The sequence below is a fragment of the Hippocampus guttulatus genome, chromosome 7, assembly GCF_054856545.1.
Source record: "Hippocampus guttulatus isolate MCC_2025c chromosome 7, RoL_Hgut_1.0, whole genome shotgun sequence".
Classification (NCBI taxonomy): Eukaryota; Metazoa; Chordata; class Actinopteri; order Syngnathiformes; family Syngnathidae; genus Hippocampus; species Hippocampus guttulatus.
Window position 1 is genome coordinate 13,610,961 of NC_141267.1, and position 13,663 is coordinate 13,624,623.

The 13,663-nt window shown below is 42.1% G+C and overlaps 1 protein-coding gene across 1 annotated transcript in view; it reads left to right on the forward strand.

Moving 5' to 3' along the window:
- Window positions 1-13,663, forward strand: part of cacna1ea (calcium channel, voltage-dependent, R type, alpha 1E subunit a) — a 90,231-nt gene that overhangs the window by 54,387 nt on the left and 22,181 nt on the right. Inside the window, exons 11-25 of the mRNA XM_086114792.1 lie at window positions 15-68; window positions 3,071-3,163; window positions 3,256-3,465; window positions 4,447-4,559; window positions 4,638-4,750; window positions 4,824-4,955; window positions 5,126-5,195; window positions 5,299-5,416; window positions 5,582-5,649; window positions 5,907-5,998; window positions 9,979-10,848; window positions 11,090-11,301; window positions 11,388-11,499; window positions 12,200-12,329; window positions 12,706-12,765. Coding sequence (XP_085970918.1) covers window positions 15-68; window positions 3,071-3,163; window positions 3,256-3,465; window positions 4,447-4,559; window positions 4,638-4,750; window positions 4,824-4,955; window positions 5,126-5,195; window positions 5,299-5,416; window positions 5,582-5,649; window positions 5,907-5,998; window positions 9,979-10,848; window positions 11,090-11,301; window positions 11,388-11,499; window positions 12,200-12,329; window positions 12,706-12,765 — 2,447 coding nt within the window. The remainder of the gene's footprint in view (window positions 1-14; window positions 69-3,070; window positions 3,164-3,255; window positions 3,466-4,446; window positions 4,560-4,637; window positions 4,751-4,823; window positions 4,956-5,125; window positions 5,196-5,298; window positions 5,417-5,581; window positions 5,650-5,906; window positions 5,999-9,978; window positions 10,849-11,089; window positions 11,302-11,387; window positions 11,500-12,199; window positions 12,330-12,705; window positions 12,766-13,663) is intronic.

Genomic DNA, 13,663 nt, shown 5'->3' on the forward strand with positions numbered 1-13,663 from the left:
ATCTTCTTTTCCAGAAGAAGTAATGCTTGCAGAGGAAAATAAAAATCCTGGACCCTCTGCCCTGGATGGTAAGTCAGCATTTTTTGCTTTCTGATCTCACATAGATTTGCATCACTTATGACTCAAACATATTGGTCTCAATTAGAACAGCCTTTTCGGCAAATGAAAACTGATCGTCCATCAGCCGCTCCTACTTGGCCATTCCGCTCTGTATTACATGTCGAATCCATGTTGCACTGGAAAATGAAGAGTGTAATTTTCCAATCATGCTGAGTGGCCGTTGTTTAAGGCAGTGACGTGTCATGAAGAGTCCACCAACGGCACAATGTTTGCGCTCATCGTGGCACGCTAGCCAGTGGGAAGCCGGGTGCCTATACTCTCATGACTGTGACCTTTCCCCCTGATTGAAGCAGCAAGACTTTTTATGAAATGTTGATTGATTGGCAGCTCTCAGGAGGCTCCCTGAGTGGAGCGCAGGCAGCGCTTATGGTGAGCACCCCCTCCTCCTATCTGCTTGCTGCCTCTTCAACTTCACCACGCCATTTGCCACATGCGCACGTACTCGTGGGATGAACTTTTGGAGCGTCATTAGACCACGGGACCAGCTGTTATGATGAGAACGAATGCAATTTCTCTCGTAGCTCTGATTGAAAAGATAGGTGGTGCTCTGCTGTTGCCTTGACGACCACCAGTCTGGAAAAAAATAAGCGAAATGCAAGTGCTTTTGCATGGCGAGTGTGTTTCACACCTTTAGCAAACAATGCGTATGTATGTGTGTGTATGCGTGTGCGTGTGTGTGTGTGTGTGTGTGTTTGATTAGAGACCTATGAAAAAAGCCCCTAAGCTAATATTGAGCACTATATTCAGCAATAGAGGGAGGAGGAGGATGGGTAAGAAAGGATTACCGGTAAATCTAATGATAAACACATCCAACTCCGAAAAGGTCAAATTGCACTCATCTCACGCACTCTGGCATGCACGTCGACACTCCTTGAAACGGAATGAGAATGCATCTTCGAACAAGTGCACGGATTTGTGTATCATTCGTTCTTTCCATTTTTCAATCAAAAATGACAATTGAAAAATGAAAGACTGACTCATTATTTTGTTGAATTATTTGAGTTGAAAAACAGCTCCCAAGACTAAGTTCCATTTCAAAATGTAATTGGTCGGGTTTATGTGACCTGAAATTTGGTCACCAAGTATCAATCAAGATAAGAGATTGCACAATTCAGACGTTGGAAAATGAACTAACTGAAATCGGGACTTTGAAATGTGAACGTTATCGTGGGGAAAAGGGGTGTACGTTGAAAAGCGGTGTAATAATGGACTGCTTGTTGCGACTAAAGCCAACGTATCTTTACTAATATCCGTCACCTAAATTTTGGGTCAGGTAAACATGACCAAGTAAATATAAAAACAAACTCAGTCCCGTGGTCCGGTTTTCATGGTCACATTTTCGATCTGACTTTAAATGGGAAAAATCAAGCTTTTTTTTTTAATGCATTTTTGTGTTAGTTTTAAAAACAACTAAAATAATGAGTCACATTTTCATTTTTCATTTCCCAATTGCCAATCATCAATGGATAGAATGAGTCATACATGGATTTGCATGGCCTGCCAAACTGTCTCGGAGCATGCATTGCGATGAGAGAGATCAGCAAATGGCATTCAGCTGTTTGGATCATTAAGTGACCATCAGAGGATTGTTGTTTTGGTCTCCTTCAACTGTCATGTAAATGAGCTTCAATGAACTTTTCCCCTTCGGCCAAAACGATACTGGCATTAGCGTATCACGCGTAAAAGCGTTCCTTAATGTCAGTTGTCTTATTTTGTTTGGGGTTGGGTTGAATCTTCTGATAACGCGTGTTTACGTGCCTTGTTTTGCATGAAGGTTTTTACCAAGGGTTTTTTCTGTGTGACTGATGATGTCAATTGAAATATACGAAAAGAGATCTCGGAATTTGTTCTCATCAATTTCAACTTGTGATTTTTCATTAGTTCATGAAATTCAATTTTATTGCCATTGCTCTCATTAATCACTTTAACTAATTAAATGACCATAAAGTAACTTTAGTAATCTATTATTTTTACATAAATAGAAATGCCAAATCCTACAAAATATTGGTCATGCTAACCTTGAACACTCATGGAGGGGAAGATATTACATGCAAAAAATAAATAAATAGAGTATCAGGAAATAGACCACTAATAGGAGGTCGAGTCCTGATCACATTCTTCTTTTGTGCACCCGCTTACTGGTTAATAGGAGTTCAATCATAACCGACTTATCTGGATATTAGATAATGTCGTAGTTGTCATGCTTACGAGGCTGTTAAATAACAAACTACATAGAAAGGAGCCAAGTCAGAAATACTAAAGCACTCAATGCACGTTTATGATTATGTGACAAGTAGATCTCTTTGTGATAACAATTTAACAAAACAGAATTATACAGCCCGCGACCCTAGTGAGGATCAAGCGGTTCAGAAGATGAATGTATGAATGAATTATACAGTTGCATCACTCCTCTGTATTAAATGTAAATTAAAATATCGGAGAAATGGCGCCCTCTGCTGCCTCTTGTGGGGCACTGCCCCAATTGCGGAGACACAACTGGTTGTTTCTTGTTAGCCAGGCTTGAGGACAATGGCGCTTTTCTGTTGACACACTCATCTACATGCACAATTACAAGGAAGGTTTGCTATTATCGTACATCAACGCATATTTTCCAAATGAAGACAATATTCGCTTGAAGGCTGTTCATACATTCCCAGGTGATATGGATATGTGGAATTCGGAGCGGTGTTGCCTTAGCGGTGTGCATCTCTCTACAGAAGACGATTCAATACGTTTGGCCGTATACGGCGTCCGATACGGTTCAAGGACGTGACGATTTTAAAACGGAACGATTCGACTCAGTTCTTATAAGTGGAGTTACTTTTTGATTTAGCATGGTATGGGTATAGATTCTGTCATGTTTGTTGGTTTGCAACAACATGAAAATTCTGCTTCGTGATGAAAGTGTTTTACTGATCTGTTGGTTGTGTTGATGCTGCTCCATGTGAAGTGCTGAAGAGAGCTACCACTATAAAAAAGAGAGGCATGGAGTCGCCCCATCGGGGTCCCGCAGAGGAGCAATACGGGGATATTTCCTCTGTGGGTGAGTAGAAGTCTTGCCAATTTTGTCAGGTGACCATCCTCATCTCAAACTGAGCATCAGGACATCGCCACTCCTTTCTGCTTCCCCTCAAGGCATCCCCATGGCTAGAGAAAGCTTCAGGAGCGGCAGGCGAGGACCAGCGGTGTATTTCCGCCGCAAGGAACGCCTCCTGCGGATCTCCATCCGCCGCGTGGTGAAGACGCACACCTTCTACTGGACGGTGCTGAGCCTGGTGGCTCTCAACACGCTATGTGTGGCTATCGTTCACCACAACCAGCCGCTCTGGCTGTCCAATTTTCTGTGTGAGTCACACTTTCTGATTGTGTTGAAGCAGGGGCTGCCTGACTTTATCAGAATCAGAATCCTCTTCCGTGGCCATCGTCAAGCTATTTTTTTAATACCACCATTATCACGTTCCAGTCATTGAGAATATCAATACGATACAAAAATGCAATATAACAGCATACAACACTGCCAACTACATCTGGAATAGTTCATATTCAATATTCATGTAATAACATTATACTTTTTAAAAAATATATATAAAATGCATCATACAGTTTTTCCGCGCATTTACGCTCACAAAGGAACCGATCCTGCATCGTTTGATTAAAAATTCATTTTTTCGCTTCCATGTATCAAAGTCAAAGCCGTGTCTAATCTAAAAGTATTGCTTTGGTGCCAAGGAACTATGACGAAGTGCGTTGAGTAGCTTGATATAGTGCTTTGCTGCCATCTTGTGGCACCGTGAGGCAATTATTAGCCTTGACAGAGGTGCTCACAGTTGGTCACAAATTTGCGGCGCTGTTCATGGCAGGCTTCGGTGTGTACTCACTGGACAAGCTGATTGTTAAATGTGTGTTAATGTTCACAGATCACTCCAGATGTGTTGTAAGAGTTGAACTTGGCCGTGACAGGTTTTGCTCTGACCAACCGATCAGCGGATGGAACTATGTTGACATTAATGTGGGCCAGCTTGCTGGCTCTGTGAGCATACATGAAGTTGGTTCAAGGAGCAGTCCCTTCGCTAACATAGTTTAAATCGCATCAGCCAGCACGACTGATTCTGGACACCCAAACCAGATTAGATTTGCAAGCACAAAGATACTGCAATCTGATACAACAACAACAAAAAAAAGAACATCCACATATACAGTTGAAAGCAGTGCAGCCAAAAGAAATGCTAGAAGGAGATACACGACATAAATAAGGAGAATAAATCTGCTTCAAAGTCACAGCATAATTTAGTTCTGCTAATATGAGAGTGTCTGTTGCTATTCCAGACTATGCAGAGTTCTTGTTCCTTGCTCTGTTCCTGACTGAGATGTTCCTGAAGATGTACAGCTTGGGCCCCCGCCTCTACTTCCACTCCTCATTTAACTGCTTCGACTGCAGCGTCAGTGTCCCATCTCCTTTCCTCAATCCCTATTCTTCTTGTACAAAATCTTAATTTCCCATCTTTGGATGTCCACAGGTGATTGTTGGCAGCATCTTTGAAGTGCTTTGGGGTGTGTTCAGGCCGGGCACTTCCTTTGGCATCAGCGTACTGCGTGCTCTTCGTCTGCTAAGGATCTTCAAAATCACCAAGTCAGTACATCTTTACTTGACAGAAAAACCCGATCGGTTCCTACTTCACGTAAACGTTTGATTTCCTGTGAAGGTACTGGGCGTCTCTGAGGAACCTGGTGGTGTCGCTGATGAATTCCATGAAGTCCATTATCTCCCTCATCTTCCTCCTTTTCCTCTTCATTGTCGTCTTTGCTCTCCTGGGCATGCAACTCTTCGGTGGCAGGTAACACCGAGGAGTCCGTCTTTACATCCAAGAAAATGCGCTTAGGTAAAGATTTACTTCTGCAGGAGGTAATTCATCTTCAGTTTTACAGCCTCCACAGTTATTCTCAAGCGGACAATAAAGTATCCAATATATTCTTTAAATTCTCTAAATTTTCTGGGCCCGCAAAGGTTCATCTTTGAGGACTACACTCCCACAAACTTTGATACTTTCCCGGCAGCCATCATGACTGTCTTCCAGGTCTGCTCGTCAATGTCACGCTAATGTTATTTCAGACCCATAACTGGAGAAAAACCATGTCAATAAACTCTACTCTTTTTGTGCATTTGTTCTTGTTTGTCAGATCCTGACTGGCGAGGACTGGAATGAGGTGATGTACGACGGTATTCGCTCTCAAGGCGGAGTCAAGTCTGGCATGTGGTCTTCGATATACTTCATCGTTCTGACCTTGTTTGGGAACTGTATCCTCTTTCTTTCGCCTCCGCCTTGTTGAGGTTTCAGCTTTCCAACAGTGTTTGATAATTGAAGCTACGGGATAGTTTGTGGAGTCTCCACCAATGTTTGCGCTGGTGCTGTTGTTGTTGAAATAACAGGAATGGTGTTTTCCTTCACTCAAGTTTGACCAGACACTCTGCTGAATGTCTTCTTGGCTATTGCTGTGGACAACCTGGCTAATGCACAAGAGCTCACTAAAGTAGAACCCAACAAATATTAATTGAACATGCACATTCTAATGAGATCCACTACAAGAACTGGATATTTTAAAAAAAAGACCATTCCGAAGATAATATTACACAGACTTTTGTCAGAAAGCTATTCATCTCCCAACTAATACTCTTGAGGCGGATGTCATTAGACGGTGCAGGTTCTCTTTTTCTCCACCCGTCGCTTGGATTTGCAAACCATTAGCCAAAAAAGAGAAATCACAGTCGACTCTTTCTTCGCTCTTAGGACGAGGAGGAAGCCGAGGCTGCTTTCAACCACAAGCATGCGCTCCAGAAGGCGAAGGAGGTCGGCCCACTCTCCTCCTTCATGTCTTCAGAGTAAGTCCTCCATCCGCCTGACCTCCACATCGCCTCCCTCTGTCTCTCTCTCTCTCTCTCTCCTCATCTTCTTCGTTATTGCCTCCCCCACTGCAGTGAGCGTCCACATACTGTAGAACGTAACCCACATGACTGACTAGTAAGATGAAGTCGTTATGGAGGGAGGGTAAAAGACCCAAGGATTTGGTACAGACTTGCTGGCATGTAATCTCACTCTTCGTCCTTGCCTGAGTGGATATTCATTACACAATAGTTTTATCGTGTTGTCATGGAGACAATTGCACTTGATGTGTCAGGTAGGGTTTTTAGTCAGCAATATTGTTGTTAGAGATGACTATTGGGTCATGCGGGGTGAATAAAAGTGTGTGGCAGGGTTCATTTTGTATGTGGAAAATCCTGCACTGCCTTGTCCGTATCTACAATTCCACCAGATCCTGTTTGATTTTGATGATATGTTCCCTTTGCGGTGACACTGTTTGAATAAGCTTACGACACAAATCGTTGGCCATGGTCTGTTGCTGATGGTGAGAGTGATAGAACGCGGTCAGTGGTCAAACGATGTCTTATCCTGATCCGCTCTTGTCAAAATTCCAGCCGGTTCAGGCGTTGTGAAATCTCCTCGGCGCCCATCAAGGGTGAATGAATAGTAAATATACTCATTCCGTATGCTGATAGACAGACGAATAACAGTATGTTTACTGGACATGAGCGCTGCATCAATCATGCGCCCACTGCTCTGGATCAGCGTGCGTACTCTTCAAATCAGGCTTGCCATTTTTTTAGTCCAGTTGCTTTTTTTTTTTTTTTTTTTTTTTTACTTACCCACTAGAAATAAAAAATGCAGAATTCAGTGAGTTGTCCAGGTTAGGCTACATTCATGGTTTGAAATGATTCATCTTGTGCTGATTTGTTGAGATCACAAAAATCTTGCTTTTGAACAGCGGTGCGAAGAATATTTACATTGATACACGATGTGAAGTCTTGTATCGTATTTGGGGAAATACTGAACCATGTTTCCTTCGTGGTCGGGTTTCCAGATGGTGCGTTGTGTGCGGTGGTGGATGCGCATGCATGTGCATGACAGGATTGTAGCCTGCTTTTTACTCGATATGCACGAGAAACACATTTGTTATAATGGGCATGCGAAAGAGCTTTTCTTTTTTCCCCTATCATTGATATTTTCATTCAAATGAGACGGCGCAGGCTGAAAAAGAAGAAACGCGCATTCGTTTGAGCTGAGCAAGCGTGACGGATGGTCGTCACCACCGGAAGAGAAGAAGACAGCGATACACCAGCATCTGTATGCCCGAAGGACGCTCTGAACTTTATCTCATTTCAATAGCCGGTGCACTACTGACCTTGAAGAAACTTGCATGACGGCAGGAGATAAAAATAAGACGTTCGCGGCATGTCGGATGGAGGCTGGAGATAAATTCTCTGCATGTGTTTGGTTGGCATGATAATAGGGGAAGAAAATCATAAATTGCAGCGCCCTTGCTGAGCCGTTGTCAGACTTTGAATTGCTCCTCCGTCGTGCACCCTCCTCGGAATATTGTGCTTCGACCTGAATTCACGCATTAAGTTGGCCAAGCATGACCTGAGGACACGTCAATGCTTGGAGGTGGTGGTGGTCATGATCATAGCTGCATCCAGAAACTTGTGTTGAAACTTTGGAAACATAATACACCTTGCTGTGTTTGCACTACCCATCTTTCTGTTTTTGTTGTTGTTTTGTCCATGTTTTTGTGTGCACATGATGTTAATTGTGAAATTCCGAGATGCCCTCGATTCATTGTTCCGCTCTCAATGTTTATGAATGTTTTCTAATTGAGCAGATAGGACAGTCATCTTGTTTGTGTCAATGTGTCGCTTGGCTCCAGTGGAGACACACACCAAAGTATGACGAGTTTATATTTTGAATTGTTGCGCCGGTTGGATTTCTCTTTGGAGAGAAATGTGAATGTGAATGATGAGAGGCAAGCACTGGCATTATTCCAACTGCACATTCATTATTTTGATTTTCACCTCAAGGCGGAATTGCCATTTATCCTTTATAGACACCCCCACCCAAAAAAATAATTTTTTTGATGAGAACAATTGACACACACATACACCCCTTGATATGCTGTGTTGTATCAACCATCATTAGATATTTCTACCACCCACAACAATAGCTACAATCTCATGTGATCCAATGAAAGAGCTGTATTAAAGGTTTTCTGCCTTTACCAAAAAAAAAAAAGGATAATAATGCTCATTCAGAGAGATGTCAACATTGCATTTTATTATGTGCTATGGCAATATTTTCCACATTATTGTCATTAAAAGTGGAAAAACTTTTGATTAACAAAGCGGCTGCTGTCATAATTGGACTGAACAATGCCACCTCATGATCACAAACATACTTTCTTTTCTTTTTTTTTTTAACCATTGCTAATGAGCCGCATGCTGCTTCACCATTTCTAAAGACAAAGACCTGATTTTGAGTTCTGGCAAATTTCCATTGCATTCCAGCATGGTGAGAGCATGTCTCAATAGTCACGCATAATTAAAGAAATAATATTGTGCAGTTTGGTTAACGCGCTCTGAAAATACATTTTTCGACCAAATAACACCATTTGATTTATTTCAGAGAATGAGCATCTTTTGCTGTGTGTCTCCCAGCCTGTTTTGTCTCTGCTCACCCAAAGCACTAATGTCTTGTTTTCAACCAATCGCTCATTGATAACACGGACCGCACAAGAGTCCACGCTCCAGTAAGTAACACAGTACTGCTCACTTACCGTTCACCTCTGTGAATGTCTCACTCACACTCGCTCTACCTTTTTCACTGACTTCGACACACCAGCCTCATTCTCTTCATGCTCCAGATCACATATTTTGTTATTTTCGTGCCTCCGACTCCCTTCTGCATTTCACTCTTTCTGTTGAAAGCACACGCAGCAATTCCCACAAAAAAAAAACATCATCACAGATTCAATAAATCAATGGTCTCGTTTTGAAATTAAATGGCTTGTTGTTACTATTTAGGCATTTGATTACGTCTGCTCTGCATGTCCGTTTTCATCGTTTTTCATGTGAATAAAATTCAGCGGAAAGTTTTGAAGTCGAACATATTCCGAAATGCTGCTCAACAAATGTACCCGTAGGATATAATGCAAATAAACCGTGTTAATCGTTTTACAAGCGTAAAAAATTTTAAAATAATAAATGCTAAGTCCTTCATGACAAAAGAGATATGCAAAGATGATTTGCGTGATAGAAACTTTTCTTTCTTTTTCCCATAATTGTCACACAAGTTGAAACAGAAGTTAACTACTTCCAATATAAAACCTGTAAAAAAAAAAGAAAACATTCAAACGTATCTTTTAATTGAACATATAACCGCACTTACAGAGCACTCTGCATTATACATATTTGAAAATAGTAGACCCCTGGTTATTTGGAGTTTGACACAGACCGAGCTATTCACAGACTTTTTCAATATATTTTTTTCTTCATGGTTTAAAAAAATGTCGATGTAGTTATACTGGCCTGGTCTCTAGCCTCCGCAAATAACGTGGGTCCACTCTATGGCATAGGAAATAATGAAATCATTTTTCAAAGTCATTCACTGCCATTGATGGCGAAAGAAGTCAAAAGGTCCATTGTTTTACCATGGGGCTGTCAGTGAATGAGTTAAAATAGAAATTAGATCTGAGTTCTGCGTTTCACTTCTGGAATTGAACTGCTGAAGTGAATGAACTTTTCTACTGTATTCTAATTCATTTAGATGCACCTCTTCGCTCCTTCTTCTTCTCTAACAACCTAAAACTGCTCTGGAAAAAAAAAAAAAGGGAAAAAAATGACGACTCCATTGCTTGTGTGACTTCATAATGAATATAATAAAAACATCTTCAATTAGCCATTTTGAATTTCACTTTTTCTAAAATATGCTACTCGATGTGATAAATGTATACGTCTTCTCCTTGTGTCCACAGAGGAAGCCGTAGGAGGCGTCCCTACCTGTACAGAAAAAGAGCCATCCACCGCAGCCGTCCTACCTACTCCCGTTCCCTGGAGGAGGCAAAGGGCAGCCTCAAGGAGGTCCGCCCTCTCCCGCAACTCAACCCGTCTAACTCTTTCATGTCCAGGCGAGAGAGGAGAAAGAGGATGACCATGTCCGTGTGGGAGCAGAGGACCAGTCAGCTGCGGAGACACCGCCAGATGTCCAGCCGGGAGATTTTGTTCAGCGGTCCCAACGAGGAGAAGGACGGAGCTGCTGCATCGGCCCAGTCTCAACCGGGTCGTCCGCAGTCCCTGCACCGCAAGGATATGCAGAGCACTCCACCAGAGGGTGTGAGATGCCAGGCGGACCCCCTTGTAGATCACTTGACATCACCAACCAAGAACCAGACCTCCACGGAGATATCTTTTGAAGCTGTTCTCTCCGGTGTCATTCCCGAACCCCCCATGTCAGCGCCACCCGCAGAGATATTGGACCCTTTGAGTCTCATCCCTGAGAATCCCTCTGAGTCCATACCAGAGCCCAGCCTTGACGTTGACGACATTCACAATGTGATCGGCGAGCGAAAGAGCCCCAGATTGAACGGTGATCGTCAGCACAGGGCTGTAAAGAAGTTCAGACCGCCGGACGACGGTGATGCCAGCGGGATCAGGGGCAGGAAAGCATTGGGTAGTCGTCAGAACGGGGCTAGGAGTCAGGGATCATCTCCTCGGAAAGGAAGCCAGTCCGCGAATCGCTCGGTTAGTCAAGATGGGAGCATGGAGAGGAACAGGGTTCCAACAACAGTAGAGGAGAAAGTGGCGGAGAGCGAAAAGAGAGAGGAACCCAATCTTGAGGAGAACAGGTGAGAACAAATCGTCCAGTAAAGTATTCAATCTATTCATCTTTTTTCTGTAGTGCTTATCCTCAAGATCAATTCGTTGATTACTTGATTATCACAATAGTAACAAAGTTGGGAGCATATATAACCTGAGTTAAAGAAGAAAAAAAATTGTCTATTACTGCGGTAAGGAAGTTTCCAGTAAATGCCAATCTTGAGAAGTGTGGAATTGACAATTTGAGACTCTTTCGGGGTATGTCTTCAGGCATGGTGAGCAAGATGAGCAAGTGGACAGTGTGCACCCAGACAGCCATGCGGGTGTTCAAAAGCAGGCAGAGCTCCCTCAGGAAGAAGAAACGTGTCCACTTGCTTTAGAAGAGAGCAACCAAGAAGACTTGGATAAATCTCAACTCAGCTCCAGCGTGATCGTGGAGATGCCCGACATGGAGGCATCGATGGAGTTGTCTACTATCACTGGTAACTGGTAGATGTTGCAAACTGTTTCAGGTTTGACTGCCTCGACCATCATCACGCACATCCTTCCCTTCTTTTTGCCTCTGCAGTGAATAGCAAGGACCCTGAAATCTCCAAATCTGAGAAGGAGGAGGTTGACGACGTGAAAGCAGTCAACAATGTGACGCCTGACAGCATGTTCATCTTCAAACCGGACAACCCGTAAGCTCTCGTGGTCAACTTCCCGTATGTGATTGCACCGCTAAAACTGCCCTGGATAATTTGCGTTCGGATTCATATTTCATTTGTGAAATTTGAATGAAGGTGCAAAATCCATCCGTTTTCATCCATCCGAGGGGGCGGCCATTTTGCCACTTGCTGTCGACTGAAAATGACATCATAGTTGCTCAGGGCTTTTTTTTATGCCTTAATTCATATTTCAGAAGCACAATATTAATAAGAATGCTGTGTTTAGACTAGTAGGGGCTCAAACAACTCATTTTTGTCAAGAACATTTCTGACTTGACTTGCCCTTTAACCCTGCAGTATTATATAAAAAGAAGAAATCATTTTTTCATGAACATACAACCATTGACTTTATTCGTCCCGATTAAGTTAAATTGGATCATTTGATTTTGATCTCTCACAACAAGCTATTGTGCCGCAACATGATGGCTGAGAATCGCTCATCTACAGCTTTTCATTTCAAGTTCGAACAGCAGTGGTGCAATATGGGAATGATGGACCCCCGGTGGCCGCAGATTTTGATATAAAATCATAAAAGCTTTATTAGCTTAGCGGGCCAAAAAGCATATTTCTCACAATGTAGTTTCAGTCAGATCCTTTTTTTTTTTTTTTCCCGAGACCCCGATTCAGTCTTGCTGTGGCTTCATTCTCTTTGCTGTTTGGTGCTTGTCCTCAGGGTGCGACGAGCATGTCACTACGTGGTGAACCTCAGGTACTTTGAAATGTCCATCCTGCTGGTTATTGCCGCAAGTAGCATCGCACTTGCTGCTGAGGACCCTGTCGCCACCACCTCAGACTGGAATAAGGTTTGTGTATCCATACAGGGAAATTCGTTTATTTATGTTTGTTTGATTTTGTTTTTCACGCCTTGTCATGAATCATTATCCTGAAGAGCAATTTAATAATCCCTGGGGTGCAGCACTCTTGATCTACATTCCCTAAAGTTGTTTTGCAAAATGGCGCAACTGAGAGCTAATGAGGAAGACAATGAAATTGTGATTAGTCTGGCAAGTTCTTTTTTTCAGATGTCATTATTATGTTTTGAAGAGATTGTTACATTTCAAAGCACAAGCTGAGAGCCTTCGAGTTTTGAAATGAGCTTTACCTTCTCATAAAGCGACACAAGTTTACTTTTTAATGGCAGTTTATTCTGTCGACGTGTTTCTTTGTGCTCTCGTTTAGGTTCTGCGATATTTTGACTACGTGTTCACTGGCGTCTTCACCTTTGAAATGATTATTAAGGTAAGTGACTGTGCAAATGAATAGCGATGCCTTTGCAGTGAGAAGATGCCAGGAGGCAAACTGGAATGGTTGGCGCAATCCAGTTGGGGCAATTCTCTTTTTTGAAAGGAAAGACATGGAAAGATGTCACAGCCGATATTTAAAAAGAGTTGAATCACAAATTGAAAAAGAAAAATGAATGAGACGGCGAGGTGGAGCTTGGGTTAAGCTTGTTAGCCTGACAGTACAGTAGTTTACGAGTTGCTCCACGTACAGCACTTTGTATACAGCAGTGGCTGTGCTCTATAAATACAGTTGGATTCAGTTAAGTTGAGTTCAATTTGTTCCCTGACCAAGCTTGTAATTCTAACGTCAAATGCATCTTTCCCATTGAAATCATTTGAAATGCCGCACAGAAAAAGCTAAATATTCATGAGATGTTTTTAATGAAGAAAAAAATGGCACTGTGTTGCAAAATCTATTTTTTAGGCCAATTTCAATATTTGTCAGAACAAAATTTCGATATTTGTCAGAAAAAAAAAATCCAATAACAGGCTAATCGGACGATTATTTTAAAAATAAATAAAAGTACTTTGCCCTTCTTAAACTTGACAAGAGCGGAATTTGAAAATACAGAAACAGGCAGGACAGAATCAACACGTCAATTAAGAATTACATTTAGGCCGTCAATGTGCATAAGCAACATAATATACTAAGTGACGGTAATGGCAAAACATGATTTATTCATGATTCCCCTGAACGTTAATTCCCATTTCTTAAACTCCATTATTTTCCTTGCCATGAAATGATGATTTCAAAATAAAAACTTTGACAGAGTTACTTTATAAAACAATGATATGATATACGGAGAGAGCGTTCCACTGCAACGGAAGCCAATTTTCACCCTAACAACACATAT